Source organism: Oncorhynchus tshawytscha, linkage group LG18 (assembly GCF_018296145.1).
Source record: "Oncorhynchus tshawytscha isolate Ot180627B linkage group LG18, Otsh_v2.0, whole genome shotgun sequence".
NCBI classification, from domain to species: Eukaryota; Metazoa; Chordata; class Actinopteri; order Salmoniformes; family Salmonidae; genus Oncorhynchus; species Oncorhynchus tshawytscha.
In genome coordinates, this window is record NC_056446.1 from 22,012,112 (window position 1) to 22,040,000 (window position 27,889).

Here is a 27,889-nt window from a genome sequence, read left to right on the forward strand (position 1 = left end):
CTGACACTCAGGCTGCTGAATGTTATGTAGGCCCCTGTGTGTGTCACACTGTGCCACTCTACAGAGGGGTCCATGAAAGTTCATGTGGAATAGAGAAGTTTGTGTTCTGATATGGTGGCAGTGAGCCAAATCCAGAAGGACAGATAGAGCTGATCCCTAAGATGGAGGACAGACACTAATTAAAGTGCAGGGATGGGCTACCCGGATGTTTGTTTCCATAGGGAGGGACTGGTAGAGACCAATCAGACTCAGAGCTATAGATCTACAGTTTGGCAAACTTCCATCTTGGCACCAAAGGTTCCATTTAGATTTGGTCTATTTGATATAATGGTATTGTCTCTTGATGCCAATATAGTGTCCAATGTGTTTTTTAATCTCAAATTAAGTTTGCCAAACGGTATATCAATGGCTTTGAATTTATGTTATAAATCTATTTTGATATTAAAGACCAGCTAGATATCATCTGTTTTAGACCGTATATTTATCGACCAACATGGGTTGTGTCTAGGGTTACAAAATTCCGGGAACTCAATACATTCCCTGGTTTTCCAGAAATCATGGTTGGAGGACTCCGGATTTCCTGCTTATTCTGGGGATTTCTGGAAAACCAGGGAATTTATTGAAAGTCCCAGGAATTTTGCAACCCTAGTTGTGTCCCAAAAAAGGTTTCAGTGACCAACCAGTCAAAGCCTCAATGGCTGCCATTTGTTTTTGTATAACTGTAAAATCTATCCCTGTAAGGATCTTAGGGCTCAATTCATTCTGTATCGCTGAAGCTCTACAGATGGCGTGATTGAAATTCAATTTCCGATTGAGCCGAAATCTACAGCGTTTACCGTGAATGCAGTCTCCTCTAAAGCAGGAAAATTGCCTTTAAATTTCAATCACGCAGTAATGCTGAACATCCGCACTACAAATTGAATCCAGCCGTTAGTGTTCCTATGTGCCTAAACCCAGCTATGGCTGCATCCTCCATAATCTGTGTTATGTTGTTTTTCTATATCTGTGAGAGTTGTGATGCAAAGCCAGCCATGTCTAAATGAATGTGTGTATACCGGGCATGCCAGAAACATTTCTACAAATGTTTGTTTTTTTTTTTGACTTGGTACCCTTAAAATACCGTAAGATAATGAACTATGCATGCTTTTTTTTATATTCCAATGTATATACCTATACTCAAGATACGTATATACACTTTATGTTCTCTTGACATATGAGTGTTCTATTTCATTCTCTTCTGTTTGTGAGTATTTTCCCACATTGCATTCATGTTAATGTGTTATTTTCCATTTTATGTTTCTGGCATAATTCCTGAGAAACTTTCAGTATATGTTGTGTATATATGTTTTGTATATGCTTTTGCCAGTGCATCAAGTCTTTTTTTTCTTCCTACCCCCAGTTATGTATGAAGCTGTCATACTTGCTTATTATGCAATAAAGCATTATTTTCTCTACATGCCTGTTCTTGCCGAGGGCATTTCTGTACAGTAACTATGACATTGTTTATGTGATTTTAAAATTCCGCCGTTGCTAACAGACGTGTGTTTTCTCCTCTCACACCATTTGAAATGGTAGTTAAACACCAACCAACCACACACAGCGTAAGAACACGGGGCGACGTGCTAATGTTTTCTAACCGCCCTCCATTGTGACGGGGTCACTTTCACCAGCGTTCTTTAGACCCACCACGACAAAGCAGCGGTCACCACCCAGGCAACGGCTCATCTCATTGGCTGAGAATAACTTTGTTGACACGCAGAGCCCGCCCACATGTAAACAATTGGTGAAAGACCACAAACAGCTGAGATGTCTATTGAATGGCAATCCTGTGGATGATCTATTCTCATAAAACACGTATCAAACAGTTTGACAGGAATCAAAAATCTGCTCAGTACAAAGGTATTCTGTATTTAATAACTGCACTCGTAGTCAAGACCTCAAATGTATAAAATATTTGAACCACATAATTAAATAGATGATATCTCCATGACTTTACCGTTCTCCTCCTACTGTGCTTTAAACCAAGGAGAAGGGAAAGTGCCATACACTGTAGCCCTTTGTGTGAGAGAGAGAGACAAAGAGAGACTTCATTTCTGTTACTCCCAGTGTGTGAGGTCACTTTGTTTATTTCTGCATCTCGATCTCTTTACGAAGCTCTATCAGATACTGATGATCCTTCCCATGAGCCACCTCCATTATGGCCATCGCCTGGACGCACGCACACACACAAAGAGAAGAGTTTAACGGTCTGCTATGTCTTTCACTCAAATTGACAGATTCAATAGAAGCATATATGTTCATATCTCTCACTACATGTTATAACAAGTAGCCGCTATGGAAATGGAACTAACAGGCTTCTAGTAATGTTACCTTCTTCAGGGCGTCGATGCCAGATAACTTTCTCTCCAGGCCCAGGTACAGACGGCCCAACTTCAGATACATGGAGGCCACATTCATGGAGTAGGGAGGGTACAGTATGCTAGAGAGGTCAAGAAAAGGTATATGGTTACTATACAGCCATCAGCTGACCTAGACAGGTAAGAATCATCACTGTACAAACCTGGGGAGATAAACATTACAGCTATACTGTATCAATTTGACAGGTGAGGAAACAGATCATAACCTAAAGGGTTCTAGGTGAAAATGGATCAGTTTCTGTAGGGTTCTAGGTGTTTGTATGGATCAGTCCTTTAAGGGTTCTATGTATATGTATGGATCAGTACTTGAAGGGTTCTATGTGTATGTATGTGTCAGTCCCTGAAGGGTTCTAGGTGTATGTATGGATCAGTCCCTGAAGGGTTCTAGGTGTATGTATGGATCAGTCATTGAAGGGTTCTAGGTGTATGTATGGATCAGTACATGTAGGGTTCTTGGTGTATGTATGGATCAGTACTTGAAGGGTTCTAGGTGTAAGTATGGATTATTCCTTGAAGGCTTCTATTTGTATGTATGGATCAGTCTTTGAAGGGTTCTAGGTGTATGTATGGATTAGTACTTCAAGGGTTCTAGGTGTAAGTATGGATTATTCCCTGAAGGGTTCTATGTGTATGTATTGATCAGTACCTGTAGGGTTCTAGGTGTATGTATGGATCAGTACTTGAATGATTCTATGTGTAAGTATTGATTATTCCCTAAAGGGTTCTATGTGTATGTATGGATCTGTACCTGAAGGATTCTAGGTGTATGTATGGATCAGTCCCCGAAGGGTTCTAGGTGTATGTATGGATCAGTACTTGAAGGGTTCTAGGTGTAAGTATTGATTATTCCCTAAAGGGTTCTATGTGTATGTATGGATCAGTACCTGAAGGATTCTAGGTGTATGTATGGATCAGTCCCTGAAGGGTTCTAGGTGTATGTATGGATCAGTACTTGAAGGGTTCTAGGTGTAAGTATTGATTATTCCCTAAAGGGTTCTATGTGTATGTATGGATCAGTACCTGAAGGGTTCTAGGTGTAGGTATGGATCAGTCCCTGAAGGGTTCTAGGTGTATGTATGGATCAGACCATGAAGGGTTCTATGTATATGTATGGATCAGTACCTGAAGGGTTCTAGGTGTCTGTATGGATCAGTACCTGAAAGGTTCTAGGTGTGAATATTGATTATTCCCTGAAGGGTTCTATGTCTATGTATGGATCAGTACCTGTATGGTTCTATGTGTATGTATGGATCAGTACCTGAAGGGTTCTATGTGTAAGTATGGATTATTCCCTGAAGGGTTCTAGGTGTAAGTATGGATTATTCCCTGAAGGGTTCTATGTATATGTATGGATCAGTACCTGTAGGGTTTGAGGACCTTCTCTCCATAGCGGATGGCTTCGTCCCAATCCCCCATGTAGAGACACACTCCCATGGCCTGGTACATCATGTGCAGCATGTACACGTTGGAGTCCTCAAACACCTCACCCATCTTGTCCAGGCTCAGCTGGCACATCTCCATCAGCTCTCCAGGGGGTGCTCAAGAGTCAAGGTCAAGACTGAATTTACAGAATCAGGAACTTAGCCAGTGAAACTGTAAGCCAACTTCCACGCTGCAGATATTTGAGCTGTTGGGCAGAAATTAAAACCTATAATATAAGACACTTATATGCATCTCTAAACTTGTCCACTTTAACCCAGATTGAGAGGCTACATGGAGAGAAGGACCACAAAGGATATTTTTCTGATGTTTTTCTGCTATTTGTTTGGCAGAACGGAACTCTTTGATGGTGTTCCTAGCGTAGCGCATCATGCTACTGATCTCCTCCGGTGCTGGAGGCTTGTTTCTCTTACGCACCTTCAGCTTCAACTTGTCCTAAAACAATTAACATTTGGGTTTAAAATCTTAATTATTATATTATTCAAATATGAATATTCAAGGTTTAGGAAGTAACTGATGATCATACATCAATCAGCCTCTTACTTTAGATTTGGTTTTACACTCTTTGCAGTCGCAGGTGAAATAGTAGGCGTCTCTCAACCTCTCATTTCTGTCTGCTGTAGGGTAGAGGAGGTCTATGTAGCTGGTGAACACCTGGGAACACACACACAATACATGTATAAACATTCACCATTTAAGTTACTATTCATACAAGTCGTATATTGAGATCAGTGAAATCTATTTCATATCGGCTCAGCTTTTTTGATCAGCAGTCCTCAGAACAGGTTTTAAAATAACCCTGCAGAGCTGTTTAATCAGCTGCTGCTGTGTCTGCTCCTTCTCGTCCTCCCTCCCTTCATCTTCTGAGACGCCACTAAGCCACACACTCCACTATCTACAGTATGTTCCTCAAAAGCCTCCTTGCCAAGATGAGAGACACAGACGAGACTACTGCAAGCCACCTATGACCTAACTTCCTGTCACCTGTCTACAACCAACCCCGGTCATGACAAGGTTCATTCCCACTATGCACTTCTCTGACTCAGCAGCATACTAGCAAATCAATACATGACACTGTTGCCCACTTCTACCTGCCCCTTCCCTTAACCCCTCAGTACTCTCCCCCTTCCTACCTGAAACATTGAACCATGACACCAACCCACCACTGCCTTCCAACAGCTGTCCCCATCCTTACCTCTTCCCCAGGGGTCATGTCCTGCACAGCCCGGACCTCGGCCACATTCCCCTTGTACGTCACGATGACGTTAGGGCAGCAACTGTGGTTTACCAGGGCCACACTGAGAGAGACAGAAAAGGAGATAGATGGGGGGTGAGCATGGGAACAAAGAGGGAGAGAAATGGGAAATAAATGGGAGACAGAGAGAAGGGGAAAATAACATTGCCATAGGAATGACAAACACTCCCAGAGGGAACAACTTCATCATAACTGTTTACATGTATTTTTTTGTGTTAACATTCACTCTATAGACTATACTGAGGTCACAGAGGCCTCTCTTTTTGGTTAGCGGTCTAGTTTACCCAGATGCGAATAAAATAATCTCTCTCATAGCTAGCCAGCTGTGCCATGGCACTGGCCCACTCATCAAAGGGAGTGGGATATTATTTCTTCCAATGCCTTAAGAGTACGCGCTTAGCTGTAGTGGTGGCCAGGATAAGCCATCTCTTTTCAAAGGAAACATACAGTAGGCCTCTCTTAAATGTGTCAGGCCCTAAATAGTGAGCTAGGCATGGGCCTATGGAGAGAACGAAGGACTGAAAAGAACTACCACAGGCTGAGTGTGCAAATACAGACACTTTACTCCACACTCACTATCCAAGGAGATTTATAACCAAACAGCCCGTGTGTGCGTGACACCATTTTCAAATTGCCCACCACCACCACAGTGTGTGTGTGTGTGTGTGTGTGTGTGTGTGTGTGTGTGTGTGTGTGTGTGTGTGTGTGTGTGTGTGTGTGTGTGTGTGTGTGTGTGTGTGTGTGTGTGTGTGTGTGTGTGTGTGTGTGTGTATTCTTACTCAGGGTAGACTGCTGAGCCCATTTTCGACAACTCCTCATCCTCCACTGTGAAGCCATTACAATTGACCTGGAAGACAGAATAGGGAAGGAGTCCCAGAATGGGTACAGACCTACAATAAGACAGAAACTAGAGGGATACTGAGGTGATATGAAAGACAATAGTTTTTCTTTGTAATTAAAACTGCAGAGAAAATGTGAGGGTGTGTGTGTTTTACCTGTGAGAAAAGTGTGAGGACGGCTGTTTTGCTGGGGAAGTCCAGGTTTTTGGAGTAGAACTGGTGCAGGCTGGCTATGTCTCCCTCGTTCATCTCCCTCTTCTCAATGTCTACATCGTCTATGTCTGAGAGACACAATGAAGGAGGGATGGATAGAAGGAGAGAGACAGAGAGAAACTCACTTAAAGATTGTGTAAAATATTACAAATGATGGTGTCTCCACAAACCTTATTGTCGAAGAGATGTATGAATAAAGTTGGATGTAAACTTCTGCTGCTCTTACTGCTGTGGACTCCCTGAGAGGGACTTTCCTTCCATGCTAATCCTTGGACAGCTGCAAAGAGCTTCCAATCAAGATTCCCTCCCCCACCATTCATATTTTGAACCTTTATTTAACTAGGCAAGTCAGTTAAGAACAAATTCTTATTTACAATGGCAGCCTAGGAACAGCGGGTTAACTGCCTTGTTCAGCGTCAGAACGACAGATTTTTACCTTGTCAGCTCGGGGATTCGATCTTGTAACCTTTCAGTTACAAGTCCAATGCTCTAATTAATTGTATGTTCAATGTATGTAAAGCTGCTGTGCATTCAGGATGAATGGATTTATTCTATAAGGGGGACATTTGTTGGGAGGCTCTGGTAAAGGCCTGGTAGAGGAGAGTGTCGGGTAACATTTCTCACTAATGTATAAATAGAGAGGGCCAGCTTGACAACACTACTCTGTCTCTCTGAAGACTGGGTTTGAAGATAAGCTGTTGTTCAAAAGCAATCAGGGCCAAAAACATGGGATGAATGACAATTACACTAGATTACATTATACTGTACATACAGTATATCGTAGCGACCTAAACCCAACACCTAACAACCTTCTCATTATGTTTTGGATCTCTAGGCTTAACAGCTAAGGGGTTGGGTTGACAGTCACTGGACCCGGATTCGGGTCCCGATCGGGCTACACCCCAGATTTGCTACATTGGTGTAAGAAGTGAGTTATAGCGTGCATGAGGCCATCGGCTACGCGTGTACATGTGAGGGACTTGGTACACAAAGTAAAGGAAGATGCAACGATAGTGTAATGAATTCTGAACCCCCGAATTCATTACACTATCGTTGCATCTTCCTTTACTTTGTGTCACGTTCAGTACCATGATGAAAGAGATGTATGTCTCTCACACAGAACGACAATAAGCAGACAACACAATGGAACACTCAGTGTATTGACTCATTCTCTCTGTGGGTGTTTTGTTAGTACGTGATTCCAGCTCTCCAATCAGCAGCAGCTTCTCTGACGTACTCCTCTCTTTCTGGGCTTTCTGCAGAAACAGACAAGAGACAGTTGAGTTAACACCCTCTGTCTGCCAAAATAAGCATCCCAAAACAACTAGCAGCACTAACAACACAGATACCATACAGACCTTAAGCTTTTACTGCAGTGGTCTAAATCAGGATCACACAGAATGTTTCTTGGTAGTCTTAAACAAATCTACTTTGAAACACCTCACACACACGGTTATGGGCTTAAAAAAGAAGACACCTGTACCATGTCAGATATAGAGTTGAAATGTATTACATTGAGTTTGCATCCCAATATGACACTTTATATACATCACAGAAGACTGAAACATAACAAAACCATTTGACATAGAAAAAAAGTGATTTTGGCGTTTATTAATTATGAAATTAGGCAGCCCCTATTCTTCCTGGGGTCCGGCAAAACTAAGGCAGTTATACAATTTGAAAAATATGACAATAAATTCATTACAGAATTTACAACTCACTAAGTGTGTGCCCTCAGGCCCATACTCTATGTTGCTTCATAGTCCTCGCTGTTACATAAGATATATTTTATATATATTTTTTATCTTATTCTACTGCTTGTATTAGTTACCTGATGTGGAAAAGTTTCATGTAGTCATTACAACACACTAAGTGAGTGCCCTCAGGCCCATACTCTATGTTGCTTCATAGTCCTCGCTGTTACATAAGATATATTTGTATATATTTTTTAAATCTTATTCTACTGCTTGTATTAGTTACCTGATGTGGAAAGTTTCATGTAGTCATGGCTCTATCTAGTACTGTGCGCCTCCCATAGTCTGTTCTGGACTTGGGGACTGTGTGCTAGTCGTTTAAACAAAGCTCACTGCTTTCAACATGTCAATACCTCTCTCAAATACCAGTAGTGATGAAGTAATCTCTCCTCTACTTTGAGCCAAGAGAGATTTACATGCATATTACTTATGTTTGCTCTCTGTGTACAACCAAGGGCCAGCCGTGCTGCCCTGTTCTGAGCCATTTACAATTTCCCTAAGTGTCACAACTCCTACCGAAGGGGGCTCCCCTTCCTGGTCGGGTGGTGCTCGGCGGTCGTCGCTACCGGCCTACTAGCCGCCACTGATCCCTTTTTTCCCCTTTTCTGTTTATTGGTTTCACCTGTGTTTGGTTCAGGCTGATTGGTTGGGCTTTATTTACCAGCAGGCCCACCTGCTGGTTGTGCGGGATTATTCGATGTACATGTGTACACGTCTGTGTGTCACGGTTGTCCGTGTGTTTTTTTTTTTTTGCTGGACTGTTTAAGTCCCCCGTGTTTGGGGCATTTGTTTTGGTTAGCTTATGTTCACCGTTGTGGTGCATTAAAAGAACACCCTCTGTGTTCTGTTAGACAGGTAACTCTTTATCCACAATATAGCAGGGGGTGTAAAGACATAACACATACGTTTTCCAGCAGCAACCTATGGTCGAAAAGGTCAAAAGCCGCACTGAAGTCTAACCAAACAGCCCATAAAATATTTGTATTACCAATTTCTCTGAGCCAATCATCAGTCATTTGTGTAAGTGCTGTGTTTGTTGAATGTCCTTCCTTATAAGCGTGCTGAAAGTCTGTCAATTTGTTTACTGTAAAATAGCATTGTATCTGGTCAAACACTATTTTTTCCAAAACTTTACTAAGGATTGATAACAGGCTGATTGGTCAGCTATTTGAGCCAGTAAAGGGGGCTTTGCTTCCCTCCAGGTCTGAGAGCACACCCTTTCTAGTAGGCATAAATTGAAGATATGGCAAATAGGAGTGGCAATATCGTCCATTCCTCAGTAATTTTCCATTCCATTTGTTGCTGGCATGTCATGCCTAAGTTTGCTAATCTTGCCAATGAAAAAATCATTGAAGTAGTTGGCAATATCAGTTGGTTTTGTAATGAATGAGCCATCTGATTCAATGAAGGATGGAACTGAGATAACCTTTTTCCCCAAAAGTGAATTGAAGGTGCTCCAAAGCTTTTTACTATCATTCCTTCAGTGTAGTTTCTTCTTCTTTTTACTAGCATTCCTTCAATGTAGTTTCTTCTTCTTTTTACTATCATTCCTTCAGTGTAGTTTCTTCTTCTTTTTACTAGCATTCCTTCAGTGTAGTTTCTTCTTCTTTTTACTAGCATTCCTTCAGTGTAGTTTCTTCTTCTTTTTACTATCATTCCTTCAGTGTAGTTTCTTCTTCTTTTTACTAGCATTCCTTCAGTGTAGTTTCTTCTTCTTTTTACTAGCATTCCTTCAGTGTAGTTTCTTCTTCTTTTTACTATCATTCCTTCAGTGTAGTTTCTTCTTCTTTTTACTATCATTCCTTCAGTGTAGTTTCTTCTTCTTTTTACTATCATTCCTTCAGTGTAGTTTCTTCTTCTTTTTACTCAGTTTAGTCACATGATTTCTCAAATTGCAATATGCTTGCCAATCTGTTGTGTAGCCAGACTTATTTGTCATTCTTTTAGCCTCATCCTTCTCAATCATACCATTTGTTAAATTCCTCATCAATCCATGTGGGATTTAACCGTCCTTTTCTTCCTCTTCTTAATGTGTGCATGCTTATTAGTAATTGCGATAAGCAATTTCAGAAATGTGTCAAGTGCAATGTCTGTTTACTCCTAATTACACACCACGGACTAACATATGTTTTACATCAGCAACATAGGAATCACTACAAAAACGTATTGTACGACCTCTTACAATCTTCGGCAAAATCATTCGCAAGGAGATTCCTGCAAAAATATTATTTGAAGATATTAGGCCAGCCTTTGGGAACTTTGGTTGTCCTAGATATGGCTACTATATTGTGATCACTACATCCGATGGATCTGGATACTGCTCATCATCACACTGGTAGAATTACTGGTAGTGACTGTGGAATAGAGCTACTTCTCTCTCTCACCTGTTTGGCGATTATCCTAGCCACCAGTCGGACGGACTCAGATGGACACCAGTTCTCCCCGTACGCTATCATGGCCCCGCACTCCAGCTTGTGCATGGCCCAGTCCCCTTTCTGAGGAACACACACAGGAGTTATGTTTAAGAATGTTGGGCCACTAAAGGTGTCCATTTGATACCACAACTGTATAATTTGTGCTAGCCTCCACTCATACTCCGTTTGTTGTCATTGAGTGATTGGATGGAGCGTGCTAAATAAATAGTCAGACAGCATGCAACTCCACAGACTTTGGATAATATTACCCCCTATTACCCCCCTGTGGGATATTTAAGATACTCTTTGAAGAGGTAGGGTTTCAGACGTACACCCCCATTATTCATGCCCGACAGAAAATATCCCTGACCGCATTAAGCCACAATTCGAAACAACCAGTCTTTAGGGATGACCCTAACCCAAACTATATGCTTTCCCCTACTGATATAGTATATCCTCTACCCCCTTAACTACCCACTCCAAACTAACTCCACTACCCAAGCCCCATCCATGCCCTCAGCCATTCCTGGAACTATAGGCATTCTGCCTACAGGATATTAGTGACACATTATCTGCCCTCTAATATAAACCACACAGGACTTCACATTCAGAACTGAGAGTATACAGTATACACGCTGACGCTGGAAGAGAATGCAATGTTAGGTACTTGTCTATAGCATGCATGTCAAAAGTTTGGAGACACCTACTCATTCAAGGGATTTAAAAAAAAACGATTTTCTACACAGTAGAATAGTAGTGAAGATATCAAAACTATGAAAAAACACATATGGAATTATGTAGTAACCAAAAAAGTGTTAAATAAATAAAAATATATGTTATATTTGAGATTCTTTAAAGATTATTTTCCTTTGCCTTCATGACAGCTTTGCACACTCTTGGCATTCTCCCAACCAGCTTCATGAGGAATTTACCTGGAATGCATTACAAAGAACAGGTGTGCCTTGATAAAAGTTAATTTGTGGAACTTATTTCCTTCTTAATGCGTTTGAGCCAATCAGTTGTGTTGTGACAAGGTAGGGATGGTATATAGAAGGTAGCCCTATTTGGTAAAAGACCAAGTCCATATTATGGCAAGAACAGCACAAGCAAAGAGAAATGACAGTCCATCATTACTTTAAGACATGAAGCTCAGTCAATCCTGAAAATTTCAAGAACTTTGAAAGTTTCTTCAAGTGCAGTCGCAAAAACCATCAAACGCCATGATGAAACTGGCTCTCATGAGGACCGCCACAGGAAAGGAAGACCCAAAGTTACCTCTGCTGCAGAGGATAAGTTCATTAGAGTTAACTGCACCTCAGATTGCAGCCCAAATAAATGCTTCACAAAGTTCAGGTAACAGACACATCTCAACATCAACTGTTCAGAGGAGACTGCGTGAATCAGGCCTTCATGGTCTAATTGCTGCAGAGAAACCACTACTAAATGATACTAATAAGAAGAAGAAACTTGCTTGGGCCAAGAAACACGAGCAATGGACATTGGAAAGATTTCCATCGGTCTTTTGGTCTGATGAGTCCAATCTTAAGATTTGTGGTTCCAACCGCCATGTCTTTGTGAGACGCAGAGTAGGTGAACGCGTGTGGGGTTCCCACTGTGACGCATGGAGGAGGAGTTGTGATGGTGTGGGGTGCTTTGCTGGTGACACTGTCTGTGATTTTTTTAGAATTCAAGGCACACTTAACCAGCATGGCTACCACAGCATTCTGCAGCGATACGCCATCCCATCTGATGTGCGCTTAGTGGGACTATCATTTGTTTTTCAACAGGACAATGACCCAACACACCCCCAGACTGTGTAAGGGCTATTTGACCAAGAAGGAGAGTGATGGAGTGCTGCATCAGATGACCTGGCCTCCACAATCACCCAACCTCAACCCTATTGAGATGGTTTGCGATGAGTTGGACCACAGAGTGAAGGAAAAGCAGCCAACAAGTCCTTCAAGACTGTTGGAAAAGCATTCCAGGTGAAGCTGGTTGAGAGAGTGTCAAGAGTGTCCAAAGCTGTCATCAAGGCAAAGGGTGGCTACTTTGAAGAATCTAAAATCCAAAATATATTTTGATTTGTTTAACACTTTTTTGGTTACTACATGATTCCATATGTGTTATTTCATAGTTGAGGTCTTCACTATTATTCTACAACGTAGTAAATAGTAAAAATAAAGAAAAACCCTTGAATGAGTAGGTGTGTCCAAACTTTGACATCACCACCATCATCATGTCTTACCTGACATTTCACATTGCAATACAACGCTTTTTTGCACTTCCCGCATTTTGCCAAGCCCTCCTTCCTATGGGTGACAAGACAATGGGTTAGTGGGGAATGAGTACTAAAACATCCATAGCTTCTAGTCACATTTTCACCTAATACTATTACAAACAGGGCATTACAGCCAGGTAAATACTGCTTCACAGAGCCCAGTGGTATGCTATCATGACACAGTTTAGCAGCCACTGCCAAACATAGTAAGGAGTCAATTCCATTTCAATTAACTTCCTTTATTGACTGAGTTGAAATGGATTTGGCCCCAACCCTGAATATGGTTCCTGATGAACATGGCATACACAACTGCTGTAGAAACACACACATGACATGTATGGCTGAGACATGACAGTCTGTAGTTGATCTTCACAGTCACATTTTGAGTGCCGGTTCAATGAGAGAGAAAAAGGCAAGACAACTGGTGTCTTCATCACTGTGTGTTGTGTGTATCTGTCTGTGTGTGTTGTCAGTTTTACGGAGCAACCCATTCCTCCTGAGGTGGGGGCAGGAGTTGTTAATGGGGTTTCTCCCGTCGTAACCGAGGGGGACTGTAGCCTTTGAAACATTCTGGGGTATTAATAGATGTGCCCTTTGAGTTGGACCAGCTGCCATTTCAGACACAGAGAACAAGAACAGTAGAAAAGTCCAAACACGCCACTGATACTGCAGGGAGTCTATGGAGCTGGGAGTCAAGACCTACCGTTGCAGTGGGTTGTAGGCTATCTAGTTCCTTTAGGGTTATGGCTAAAGACTGAACCATTGGTCTCAAGATGAAAGAACTGTACTAATCCCGCAGGTGTTGTCTACAGACAAAAAAAGGGGTTGCAAACGGTTGTTTTTTACTCTCCTTTTTGACTAAAGAGCAGCATCGTCAATCCATCTATTGCATAATAGTGACAGACTACATTACAGCAATTAAAGCAGCTGGATATCTCAAATGTCTCATGTATGAGAGAAGAGATAAAAATCAATAAAAACTTGCTACAGATGTAGGATCTTAATTAATCACTCTTTTGTTGCTGATCATTTTTCTGCACAGCAGGAAATTCAAACTTGCAGTGTAGTCGAGGTTTAAAAAAGCTACTAAAGTTTGTAATTTAGACTTTAAAATATCAGACTTGATTTGCCCTAATAAAAAACGGATCAACCCCTAGACAAAAATGTCCATTAAATTATAATCTACACAACCGTTCAAAGGTTTGGGGTCACTTAGAAATGTCCTTGTTTTCCATGAAAACATACATGAAATGTGTAGGACAGATGTGTAGGACATATAGTGAAGACGTTGACAAGGTTATAAATAATGATTTTTAATTTAAATAATAATTGTGTCCTTCAAACTTTGCTTTCGTCAACGAATCTTACTACATTTGCACACACGGTATATAGATTTTTTCTATTGTGTTAATGACTGTATGTTTGTTTATCCCATGTGTAACTCAGTGTTGTTGGTTGTGTCGCACTGCTTTGCTTTATCTTGGCCAGGTCGCAGTTGTAAATGAGAACTTGTTCTCAGCTGGCCTACCTGGTTAAAAAACTATTTTTTTAAATGTTTAATATTCCATTTGCAGCAATTACAGCCTTTTAGACCTTTGGCATTCTAGTTGTCAATTTGTTGAGGTAAGAGATTTCACCCCATGCTTCCTGAAGCACCTCCCACAAGTTGGATTGGCTTGATGGGCACTTCTTACGTACCATACGGTCAAGCAGCTCCCATAACAGCTCAATAGCATTGAGATCCGGTGATTGTGCTGGCCACTCCATTACAGGCAGAATACCAGTCGACTGCTTCTTCCCTAAATAGTTCTTGCATAGTTTGGAGCTGTGCTTTGGGTCATTGTCCTGTTGTAGGAGGAAATTGTCTCCAATTAAGCACAGTCCACAGGGTATGGCATGGCGTTGCAAAATGTGATAGCCTTCCTTCTTCAAGATCCCTTTTACCCCGTACAAATCTCCCACTTTACCACCCCCAGACCATCATGTCACATCCACCATGCTTGACAGATGGCGTCAAGCACTCCTCCAGCATCTTTTCATTTTTTCTGCGTCTCACGAATGTTCTTCTTTCTGATCTGAACACCTCAAACTTAGATTCGCCTGTCAATAATACTTTTTTCCAATCTTCCTCTGTCCATTGTCTGTGTTCTTTTGCCCATCTTAATCTTTTCTTTTTATTAGCCAGTCTGAGATATGGCTTTTTCTTTGCAAGTCTGACTAGAAGGCCAGCATCCCGGAGTCGCCTCTTCACTGTTGACGTTGAGACGGGGACGTCTGTTTCTCAAACTAGACACTCTAATGTACTTGTCCTCTTGCTCAGTTGTGCACCGGGGCCTCCCACTCCTCTTTCTATTCTGGTTAGAAACAGTTTGCACTGTTCTGTTAAGGGAGGAGTACACAGTGTTGTACGAGCTCTTCAGTTTCTTGGCAATTTCTCACGTTAATTTCTCAGAAAAAGAATAAACTGATGAGTTTCAGAAGAAAGTTTTTTGTTTCTGGCCATTTTGAGCCTGTAATCGAACCCACAAATGCTGATGCTCCAGATAATCAACTAGTCTAAAGAAGGCCAGTTTTATTGCTTCTTTAAATCAGAACAACAGTTTTCAGCTGTGCTAACATAATTGAAAAAGGGTTTTCTAATGATCAATCAGCCTTTTAAAATGATAAACTTGGATTAGCTAACACAACGTGCCATTGGAACACAGGAGTGATGGTTGCTGATAATGGGCCTCTGTACGCCTATGTAGATAGTCCATTAAAAAATCTGCCGTTTCCAACTACAGTAGTCATTTACAACATTAACAATGTCTACACTGTATTTCTGATCAATTTTATGTTATTTTAATGGACAAAGATGTGCTTTTATTTTAAAAACAAGGACACATTTCTAAGTGACCCCAAACTTTTGAACGGTAGTGTATATCCTCCTTGTTAATATGCATTGACTTCCCATTCGCCAGTCTCTAATCAACTATTTGCACCTGTTGCGCCTGTTATGCACAGCAGGTGTGTCTTCTTTAGTACGTGTCTTAATTTGTTTGATATATATATATATATATATATATAGCACCTTCCACTTGTGAGAGTACTTTTTCAACTCTACAGATATTTTCTCTCCCCCGCACCAGCCACCTTTCATTTTAGCCTGAGCGCAAACCCTCCTACTGGCTTTCCCCATTAATTATAATCTACATTCACATTTCCTATTGCTGCAGGATTGTTTTCCTGCTGTAGCAAACTGGCACAAATTAAGGGAAAGGTTCACCCATTTTGGATGTTAAATTATTGTTGTGCATACCTGAGTGATGTTTTATCGATTCCCTGGGTAATTTCATGTTTTCATGTGTATCTCAGTTATTGGCATTCAAGCAGGCAGAAATCAATGACGTATGACGTAGCACTGTGATAACGTCTCTCACCACACTGGAAGTTAATAGGAATATGACTTTTAGATCGTGAAAACGTCTATAATACATGTCAGATTTCAATACTGGCCGATGTCATAACTCGGGAGGATGTCTTCTCTCCAATGAGAAATTTATCATGTTTTTGCGATATTCCTACCATGAGAAATTTGTAATTCACATTGTCATGCTGCAGCACACGGTTGCTAAATTAATAATTTTTCAATTTTTTTTATCATCACGCAATCCCTTCTCAAAGTCCGTATATATGTTGAGAAGCGTGCCTATTTTTCTCTAAAGTACATAATGTCACAATTCCAAAGCTATGCAATATTATAGATAGCAAGTTCGTCATCTCATATCTCAGAAAATATTTGTAATGTTGTACTTCTTGTTGATGAGATTCGTGCTAATGTTGGGTTTTTGAGCTAGCGCCCAATAGACTCCCATTCACTCCTTGAAGGAGAGCGCTCTTTGTCCCAGAATCGCCCAGAATGCACCGTATGGCCCACTGATGTAGCATGGGCAACGTTTCCCATCTCCTCAAAAAGTATATTTGCCAATTGTAAATGTTTGATTCCACTCTGTGAGGCACATCAATCTGCAGGTTGAACATGATGAGATTGTAGACTACTAAATTGATAGGTGATTTTACAAATAACTAGATACTTTACCAGCTGATATTGTCTTTGATATTATTTTGTGTAGCTATGTTTGCTAGCTAGCTAGCTACCTAGCCAGGCAATAAAGAGAGAATTGCATAGTGGATTTTGTAGTCAACTTGAGCTGCAACAGATCTCCACAACGATCTTCCGCGTTGCTACCAACATTATAACCCCCAAATGATACATTTCTTCACAAAAATATTGTTCTCACATATTAGTGTTATTTAACACCAGATAATTAAAGGAATGAGTGGATTTTGTGGGTTTTTCCTTTAAGATCCTACATCTATAGCATTTACAAAGAGATGTTTCACTGCAGGAAGACAAGACATCTCTTTTTTTCTTTTTCTCAGATAGAAGCACAAAAGTTTACTTGAACTTTTATACTTGTCTCTAAAAAGGACGGGGATAAGAGAAAAGGTTAAGGTTTAATGAATAGCACACAGTATATTCTCCTTTGAAAAGTATCTCTTGATAAAATGAACAGACACTTTGGCATTTCAGAAAGAGAACATGATACAGATCTAAGAGCATAACAACATAAGACATAAGCTACATATGAGAACAAAAGGCAAAGGGGTTCTTATCCCATAAATAAATGGTGCCCTTCATGACATATGCTGATCATACAGCAATATAATATAGAATACAAATGCAAATCATCCAAATATAGCAGTAATCTGTAAGAACAAATTGTTCTTCATGTGACTTCTAGGAGAGGTTATTTTCTGCCAAGTAATTGAATGAAGTGAACCACCACCAAATGCACAAACAAGGACAGGTCAGTAGTTCAGCTCACAAGGGCACATTTTTAATTGCACAGAAAGAGAACTGAAATGTTAGAATAATTGAATAGGCATTCATATTTGCTATGTTATCCATTAAGGGTGAGCATTTAAAAAGGTCTCACGCATGTATTTACTACTAGGCTATAGCAAAGACAAACAGCCAGCCCCGGAGAAACTGTCACAAAGACAAAGACAAGCAGCCAGCCCCAGAGAAACTGTCACAAAGACAAAGACAAGCAGCCAGCCCCGGAGAAACTGTCACAAAGACAAGCAGCCAGCCCCAGAGAAGCTGTCACAAAGACAAAGACAAGCATCCAGCCCTAGAGAAGCTGTCACAAAGACAAAGACAAGCAGCCAGCCCCAGAGAAGCTGTCACAAAGACAAAAACAAGTAGCCAGCCCCAGAGAAGCTGTCAAAGACAGACATTTTCTGCCTTTGGGATGATGGAATGATCCCTCTCGACGGGAAAAAAGAAGGATTGGAGAAAGAGAAGATAGTATCTAGATCTTTCAAGGTGTTGACTGTTGAGTAAAGGACTATGTAGACACCACCCACTGGGGATAAATTGGTTGAATCAACGTTGTTTCCATGTAATTCCAACCAAAAAATGCAATGTGATGACGTTGAATCAACGCGGAGAAGAAGAAAAAAAGAGTCAGAAACGTAAGAGAATGTCGTATTTTTTTCACCCAACATTTAACTTAAATCCAATGAGATGGTGAAATGTTTTGTTTATTTCACGTTGAATTCACGTAAGTTGAGAACTCAACCAAATGTAGATCAAAACTAGACGTTGAACTGGCGTCTGTGCTTAGTGTGCAGGTGATCTTGCAGATGACAGCACATCTGTACTTACGGGGACCTCACCTCAGGACTACTCCAGTTTCAGGTTTATAGAAAGAGTGTGTGCTGCAACATAGAGTGTCTGTTAAAAGAATAAATTAAAATTGACATTAATGTGTGTGTATCTAGAAATCACAATGAAATTATAAACACAGCACCCCCTACCTCCAAGAAACTGACTTGATTTGAATGACAAAGTTGACTGACAAATATATCCCCAAACTCTTAGAAATCTTCGAAAATTCCCATCTTTAAATATGTCAGATCATGTAGCTGTTTGTTAACCACCCATTTGATTAAACGCTGTTATTTTACTGTACTACAATTTGTGAATGATAATTCTCTTAAGTGTTGCCACATGGACCAGTTATGTGGAATAGGCCTACAGAAAAACAAGCCCCTCCACTGCAGCATACAGAAATAGATTTTATAGATTGGGCCTGTCATTCCAAATAGTGCCTCTATTTTTGCCTCTATTTTACCTCATAGTGGTCACGAAGGAAGGAGGACGTGGGCAGTTCTAGTTCTATTTCACCTTATAAGTGCTCGCTCAGGCTGCACAACATTTTTACCTCAGAATTGCTCTCCAATCATGGTGTTTTTGACGGTGACAACCTGCTGACTACCTGCTGCTTCAGAGGACCGAAAAGACTGGAAAGAGAACACTTTTTCTTTGGCATATATTTGTCTTCATATAAGAAAATATTGTTAAATAAGAATAAATAATTGAAGATGTTTTTAGATTGACGTTGCTAGCTATTGTACTTATTTACCTAAGCCTGCATACTCAGCTAGCCAACTACAGTAGCTGTCTAAGCAGGCTGTGACTCAGAGGGGGACACATTTTGCCCGGGGGACATTATTTGTCATGACAGCCCCATCATGACAAACTAGAGCACAAACTGTTCTGGAAAAGTGCCCTGGCCACACTACAAGCTCATTATTGTGGTAGTAGGAGAGCAGGGCACCAATGAATGGACAATATATGAAGAGTTTAACTCGAAAACCCAATAAATCCATTGTCAGAAATGTTGGTCAATTAGCTTTTATTGTTGAAATAAATTCTGAAAGAGATATGTGATTTTTTACTATATAATCATGGCATGGGGTTGTTCAATGACAGACATGTACTTGTTTAAAATGTATCACTTGTTGCTTTCATTTCAGAGAGGCAAATAATCATGTTTTTTTGCTAAATGCTAATGTTTTACACAGTGAAATGTAACAACGATCTACATTTGTTATAAAGAAATGCACAATCGATACATATGTGGCATCAATAATAAAAAATATATACTTAGTAATGTGAGATCTGTATGTAAAACATTTACATTTGGCAATTTCGTAATTCAGCAGATGCTCTTATCCTGTGTGACTTTGCGACTGTGTTGTCATGTTTTGCTGCCTTGTTATGTTGTTGTCTTAGGTCTCTCTTTATGTAGTGTTGTGTCTCTCTTGTTGTGATGTGTGTTTTTTCCTGTATTTATACTGTATTTCTTTTTATATGTTTTTAATCCCAGGCCCCCATCATTGTAAATAAGAATTTGTTCTAAACTGACTTGCCTAGTTAAATAAAGGTTAAATAAAATAAAAAATTCTTACAGTAAGTGCATTCATATTAAGATAGCTAGGTGAGACAACCACATACAGTATCAATGTCAAATATACAGGATACGAAACATTCCATTGCAGCCGAACAACGGACATAAACCATTTGCCACAAAAAACAATATTTTCATACACATCTAAAATCGATGAAACAAAAATCTTGAGAACAGCAATATTTTACACACATACAGGTACCCATAAGCAATCATTTCTGATTTTTTAAAAACACAAGTGTGAAATATTGGTGGATATAGTGTTTTGGAAATATTCAGAGTAGTGTAAGCCAATATTGTCAGTCTGAATTTATGGCAAATACTCATTAGAAGGCTATGATGTATAAATCAATCCTGATATCACAGATCTAAGGCAGAAACAGTGGGCCATGTGGACCTGGGTGGATATGTGATTCAGATGTAGGATCTAAATCTTATCACTCTTTTGTTGCTGAGAATGTTCCTGCACAGTAGTGTGTTTGACTTGTAGTGCGTCTGAGTTCTAAAAAGGATTCTAAAGTTTGTCATTTCCACTTTGAATTTTCAGACTTGATTTGCCCTAACGAAAAATGTATCAACCCCTTCATTATAATCCACATAATAATTCACATTTCCTGAGACTGCGGGATTATTTTCCTGCTATAGCAAACTGTCTCAAACTAAGATCTGACATCTTTATGTAAGGGTGTTGTATTTGTATTTATTAGGGATCTCCATTAGCTGCTGCCAAGGCAGAAGCTACTCTCCCTGGGGTCCAAACACATTAAGGCACTTACTGTACATCACACATCAAACAAAATATAAAACAGTACATCATATAACATTATTACACCACTACATATCTACGATATAAAATGTATACCACTATAGAATAATATTACAATGTAAATGTGTGTAGTAGCGCTGACACTATTTAGTCGACTGGTCGATTGTTTGGTCGACAGGCTGTTGGTCGACAAAGATTTTTTTTAGTCGATCAGTAGCATATATATTTTTTTAAATGATGGCACACAAGAAACGTGTCTGATTCACTAGTACATGTACCGTTAATTCCCATCATTTCTCATCTACAATGCTTGTTTGGTAATGGTACTTTCTGTTAATGCATTCAGTATATCATTATTACAGTCTTACCGTTGTCATTGTAGGAGTGGACACGTTGTTTGCAGAACGCACAACCTAGGCTGAGAAGAAAGTTTGATACGGTGTATATTCATCTGTGTTTTAAATCTGATTCTACTGCTGCATCAGTTACCTGATGTGGAATAGAGTTCCATGTAGTCATGGCTCTATGTAGTACTGTGCGCCTCCCATAGTCTGTTCTGGACTTGGGGATTGTGACCAGACCTCTGGTGGCATGTCTTGTGGGGTATGCATAGGTGTCTGAGCTGTGTGCTAGCAGTTTAAACAGACAGCTCGCTGTGTTCAGCTTATCAACACTTCTTACAAAAAAAACAAGTAGTGATGAAGTCAATCTCCACTTTGTCAATGAGAGATTGACATACATATTATTAATGTTAACTCTCCGTGTACATCTAAGGGCCAGCCGTGCTGCCCTGTTCTGAGCCAATTGTAAATTTCATAAATCCCTCTTTGTTGCACCTGACCATATGACTGAACTGTAGTCCAGGTGCCTGTAGGACTTGCCTTGTTGATAGTGTTGTTAAGAAGGCAGAGCAGAGCTGTGTTATGGACAGACTTCTCGCCATCTTAGCTACTGTCATATAATTTTTTTTGAGCATGACCAGTTTACAATGCAGGGTTACTCCAAGCAGTTTAGTCACCTTAACTTTCTCAATTACCACATAATTCATGACAAGATTTAGTTGAGGTTTAGGGTTTAGTGAATGACTTGTCCCAAATACAATGATTTAATTTTTTTAAATATGTAGGACTAACATATTCCTTGCCACCCATTCTGAAACTAAATGCAGCTCTTTGTTAAGTGTTGCAGTCATTTCAGTCGCTGTAGTAATTGACGTGTATAGTGTTGAGTCATCCGCATACATACAGTGGACACACACTTTACTCAAAGCCAGTGGGATGTCATTAGTAAAGATTGAAAAAAGTAAAGGGCCTAGACAGCTGCCCTGGGGAATTCCTGATTCTACCTGGTGTCGTGTCGTTGGCATCATTAAAAGTGAAGACTGTTATTTTATCAAATCAATTCTCTGTAATTATTATTACGTGATTAAACTAATCATGTCAATGTCATTAACTAGGAAGTCGGGACACCAAGGCAAATCTTCAGATTACAAAATTATAATTTTCCTAATATAACTCTTCAGATATTTTAATATCTGATCAATTAGTCTTCTAATTAATGAATTATTCTTTACCTCACGTTAGTCTCATTTCAAGTGTCGTAAATTATTGGTTATCTGCACGAACCCAGCCTTTACTATGAATCATCCATACACCAATTGTCTTAATCATTTATTTACTAACTAACTAAATAATCACAGAAATGCATAAACAAACAAACAGTTTATCTGTTACTACCAAATGATAGGGAAGATTCCCTAGTGGGCTAAGCCGATATGACGGCTTGGTGGACAAAGGGAAGTGAGTGTGGACTGAGCGAGAGTGGGAAAGACAAGAGGGATCACTACACAGTTGACAATTATATTCATTGAAATGCTAATCCTTTGCACGTGAACGCTCACTCATTCAGGAATAATTGCAATCAATATATATTTACGCCCAGGTGTCATCGTGATCTCTGTTGGAATCGTCAGTCCATCTGCTGGAGAGTCAGTTCATCTGCGTCTCTTTCTCTCTTTCTGGTTCCCTGAAGATCAAAGTCTTTCTTGGTTAGAATGGATACTTCAGAGTACCACTCAGAAATGTTCTCATACAATACATCTTTCAGAGGTTGTCGGTAATAGCATCCCAGGGTTGTGCAAAGTAGAGATAGAAATAATGGGGTGCAAAGGAGCAAAATAAATAAATACAGTAGGGAAAGAGGTAGTTGTTTGGGCTAAATTATAGATGGGCTATGTACAGGTGCAGTAATCTGTGAGCTGCTCTGACAGCTGGTACTTAAAGCTAGTGAGGGAGATAAGTGTTTCCAGTTTCAGAGATTTTTGTAGTTCGTTCCAGTCATTGGCAGCAGAGAACTGGAAGGAGAGGTGTTCAAAGGAAGAATTGGTTTTGGAGGTGACCAGAGAGATATACTGTACCTGCTGGAGCGCGTGCTACAGGTGGGTGCTGCTATGGTGACCAGCGAGCTGAGGTAAGGGGGGACTTTACCTAGCAGGGTCTTGTAGATGACCTGGAGCCAGTGGGTTTGGTGATGAGTATGAAGCGAGGGTCAGCTAACGAGAGCGTACAGGTCGCAGTGGTGGGTAGTATATGGGGCTTTGGTGACAAAACAGATGGCACTGTGATAGACTGCATCCAATTTATTGAGTAGGGAATTGGAGGCTATTTTGTAAATGACGTCGCCGAAGTTGAGGATTGGTAGGATGGTCAGTTTTACAAGGGTATGTTTGGCAGCATGAGTGAAGGATGCTCTGTTGCGAAATAGGAAGCCAATTCTAGATTTAACTTTGGATTGGAGATGTTTGATGTGAGTCTGGAAGGAGAGTTTACAGTCTAATCAGACACCTAGGTATTTGTAGTTGTCCACATATTCAAATGCTCCACGTGGTGTGGTTAGGATTTCAATAACTATTCGCAATCACAACTCACGCTGTGGGTTTGCTTAGTCTACACTATTCACAATCACAACTCAAGCTGTGGGTTTGCTTAGTCTACACTATTCACAATCACAGCTCAAGCTGTGGGTTTGCTTAGTCTACACTATTCACAATCACAGCTCAATCTGTGGGTTTGCTTAGTCTACACTATTCACAATCACAGCTCAAGCTGTGGGTTTGCTCAGTCTACACTATTCACAATCACAGCTCAAGCTGTGGGTTTGCTCAGTCTACACTATTCACAATCACAGCTCAAGCTGTGGGTTTGCTTAGTCTACACTATTCACAATCACAGCTCAAGCTGTGGGTTTGCTTAGTCTACACTATTCACAATCACAGCTCAAGCTGTGGGTTTGCTCAGTCTACACTATTCACAATCACAGCTCAAGCTGTGGGTTTGCTTAGTCTACACTATTCACAATCACAGCTCAAGCTGTGGGTTTGCTTAGTCTACACTATTCGCAATCACAACTCACGCTGTGGGTTTGCTTAGTCTACACTATTCACAATCACAACTCAAGCTGTGGGTTTGCTTAGTCTACACTATTCACAATCACAGCTCAAGCTGTGGGTTTGCTTAGTCTACACTATTCACAATCACAGCTCAATCTGTGGGTTTGCTCAGTCTTGGTACTCAAACCTGTGCCACCTCAGCTGACACCGAGGTATGCATGGTCTTAAGAGGGTGGTCTCAAGAGGGTTTCCTCAGGGGGGGGAGAGTTATTCGTAACAGTAGAAAAGGTGGTCCTATGATGCCTGATCATGTCTGTGCCCACAGGGGAAGGCCAATGACTTAGTTAAACTTGAAAGGAAATAGAATTCTCTCACATTTAATATCATATTACATAATTTTACAAATAGTTTCATCTTTACTCATTAATTTTATACAAGAATTAGATGCAAACCTCATAATTGAGAAATATACACATTCAGAGATTTAGTTATGTGTGTTTTCTGTCCTCTCTAAGGTCACCAAATGAAACACACTCGTCATACCCGTCCCTTAAGTGTCCACGGGTCATTCATTCCCCCCTCTCACAAGTGGACATTTTGTTTCATATTCTCATTTTGAGAATTTAGGAGTTTGCCATGTAAAGTCCTTTTTTCTCTCTGTGTCTCTCTTTTTTAATGGCCGGGGGGGAGAGTCTCTGCCAGGAATTTACGACCTAGGATAACAGAACCTGGGTGTAGGAGAGAGTGGGAAGCCATGATCTATACCCAGAAAGGGCCACGTCAAGACACTGGATTATGTTGACTTGCCTAGTTAAATAAAGGTTAAATAAAATAAATAAATAAAACATGTTGGAGAGGTTTCCATTAAAGAACACCCTGTGTGTTCTGTTAGACAGTTAACTCTTTATCCACAATATAGCAGGCGGTGTAAAACCATAACACATCCGTTTTTCCAGCAGCAGACTATGATCGATATAGTCAAAAGCCACACTGAAGTCTAACAATACAGCCCCCACAATTCTTTTATCATCAATTCCTCTCAGTGCTGTGCTTGTTGAATGTCCTTCCCTACAAGCGTGCTGAAAGTCGGTTGTCAATTTGTTTACTGTAAAATAGCATTGTATCAGGTCAAACACAATTTTTTCCAAAAGTTTACTAAGGGTTGGTAACATGCTGATTGGTTGGCTATTTGAGATAGTAAAGGGGGATTTACTATTCTTGGGTAGTGGAATGACTTTTGCTTCCCTCCAGGCCTGAGGTCATATACTTTGAAGTAGGCTTAAATTGAAGATATGGCGAATAGGAGTGGCAATATCATCCGCTATTCTCCTCAGCAATTTTCCATCCAAGTTGTCAGACCCCGATGACTTGTCATTGTCGATAGACAACAATATTTTATTGTAAGTGTCAAACTACAGGCCATGAGTAACTTGGTCAAAGAATAATGGCACCATTTGGCCTATAGGTGGCACTATAGGTGGCGCTGTTGTAAACAGTCTCACTTAAACGTTCATATCCGCCCCCTCATTGGACCTAGAGAACATTTTTATGTAGGTGTCTCCTCATGCTAAACAAATTTGTCTCAAGGACCCATAAGGTCCGTCAGGATAGATTTTCCTCCATCTTGGAAATGTTTTGAAACCTTTGAATAAATGTATTTTCATTAACTATAAGTCTAAATATCACCAAATTCGGTATGTAGACCCAGGGTACATCTCTTTGCTTTAAAAAAGCTAATAAACAGTTACATGATCTAGAGCATGGTCAATCAAGTTAATGTTTCAACATTTTCAGAACACTAATCAACTATTGATTTATAACACTGCAGAGTTACCACAAGGATGCTTTCTCCTGTGAGATACATGCAGCCTCTTGCAAATTGAAGGAAAATGATGAATCACAGAGAGAAGAAAGATGCATTATTTTATATATGTGTTTTTATTGTTCCATTTTTTGGGAGATGCCTGGCTTCCCTTGGCCTCCATGAATACAAGGCACTGAAGGGATTGGTTAAGAGATGGCTGAGTTATTGCTAAATCAGGAAATCAGATTTTACATGTCCATTTAAATCCTTTGTAAATCCACTTGCCATCACTATCATGAACATCCCTAAGATGAACCTCACTTGGTTTAGTATTGATATCTCAAAAAACAAGGAAACTATTAACAACTCATCATTTGCACATGTAAAGCATATGCTAATGCTCAAAATCATCTGCAATCATTTTCTCCTCAAGAACCATATATCAGATACACTGCAGATTTAGTATTTTAGACTCATGATTGCACATAAAAGAAAACAGTTAGTACATGATAGAATGCTTGCTTTGTTACCCAACTGATCCTGTCCTTTTCTGTCATCATGTGAAACCGGGCATGGCTGCTTGCAGCTATACACATTTACATTGTAGCTATTAAGCAGACGCTCTTATAAAGAGTGACAGGATGAATGTACTAACTGTAGGCCTAAGGTAGCTAGCTAGGTGAGCAAACCACATATCACAGTCATAACAAGCTCATTTTTACTAAATAAAGCAGCTATCAGCAAAGTCTAAGAAAAGACAAGTGGGAGTGTTAGTCCAGTAACGTTAATTACTGTTTCTCTTCTTGCGACAATTGTGAGCTCACACTGGTTGCTGTGATGAACTCACCTGTGATACACAATCACAGTCAAATACATCCGTTATGGAGAGGAATAAAACATATATGACACCAATCAATCAAATAGGCTAAATGACGAATCAGTTCACCACCACATGCAAGACATGAGAAAAGTGGTTGACACTTGTCACCGTGGAGTGATAGATAGCCTACCTTGTGAAGCAGAATTCACAGTTAGAGCCTCTCTCGCTGGCAGTCAGGACGTAAGTATATGGAAGACTAGCGAAGAGAAGCTCCCCAACTTTGAAGGGTTTGGTGACCCGGAGTCCTCGCCCTTTGCCCGGACTGACGAACCTCTCAATTCCCTCAATGCTCTCCTTCATTCTGTCGCTTATACAGTAGGTCCGCCGAGAGAACTTCCTTCCCGAATTCCACTATTCACCAAGAATCAGCTACAATAAACCCGTTTGGCGCTGCAATTGCCTACTTGTCGTTAGAATTACACCGGTATGGTTTAGTGCCCCTTTCCTATAAAAGCGACAGCGTCACCGCCCCCAATAACGGTTCATACATGGTAACATCATCGCCGCATCCCTCACGGAAATCCGGAGGGGTCATAAAGTCCGCCCAAAATAAGCTTCTCTGAGCACCGGACATAGATCTGCGGCGCGGTGCAACTCACTGTCGTTAAGAATATGATGACACATTTCTATCATGTGCAATACACATTTTAAATTCCGACTGAGAAGTGGGTAAAATATGTCGTGTATTTAACACAAGTATTAATGATTTGATTCTAATCTGGATAGAACAAATTATATTAGTCTTCATTGATTATGAATAATAATGATAGGCTAATAAAAATAATTTCATTCCGTTTTTTTCTTCAGAATTCTCATGACATATCCTGATGATGGTAGAGTTCTAAACAACCTTACATCAAACGTATCAGAGTCACAAATCAACAATGATCTATTTCATGCGCTGGGATATTAGCAGGATTTAAATGACCGTCATAGTCCTCATGTGGCAGGAGGTTCATAGGGAAGACCGGGATGGTTCTAACACTTTTCACCTTTTCGTCAGTTTCTCAGAGATCGTTTATGGTAATGTTTTCAAAACTTGATACAAACAACCTACATCTGTCCTTTATAACGTGGTTATTATATATGTAAATCAAACTGCAAATGCATGGTGTTGTCTTAAATACAAGGAGTGAATTG

The 27,889-nt window shown here is 40.3% G+C and overlaps 2 protein-coding genes across 5 annotated transcripts in view; one reads left to right on the forward strand and one right to left on the reverse strand.

Annotated features, from left to right (window-relative positions):
* Positions 1-1,454, forward strand: part of LOC112217359 (tyrosine-protein phosphatase non-receptor type 14-like) — a 103,162-nt gene extending 101,708 nt beyond the window's left edge. For all 3 annotated transcript variants that reach the window (XM_042300831.1, XM_042300832.1, XM_042300833.1), the window contains exon 19: positions 1-1,454. This exon is cut by the window's left edge and continues 1,566 nt beyond it. The gene's annotated coding sequence lies outside the window, so the exon portion shown is untranslated.
* A 438-nt stretch (positions 1,455-1,892) lies between these two features.
* LOC112217701 (N-lysine methyltransferase SMYD2-A) lies at positions 1,893-27,281 on the reverse strand. 2 transcript variants are annotated; one of them, XM_024378166.2, is made up of 12 exons: positions 26,880-27,281; positions 12,578-12,641; positions 10,303-10,413; positions 7,402-7,420; positions 6,108-6,232; positions 5,892-5,959; positions 5,053-5,155; positions 4,401-4,511; positions 4,157-4,292; positions 3,778-3,952; positions 2,371-2,479; positions 1,893-2,208 (listed from the first exon to the last, which is right to left on the reverse strand). In XM_024378166.2, exons 1-12 carry the CDS (start codon positions 27,047-27,049, stop codon positions 2,125-2,127), a joined length of 1,275 nt encoding a protein of 424 aa, XP_024233934.1. In that variant the 5' UTR covers positions 27,050-27,281; the 3' UTR covers positions 1,893-2,124. The 2 variants fall into 2 exon arrangements, with proteins under 2 accessions (XP_024233934.1, XP_024233933.1); XM_024378165.2 differs by having other exon boundaries at positions 7,360-7,420; positions 26,880-27,280.
* Positions 27,282-27,889: the final 608 nt, after the last annotated feature.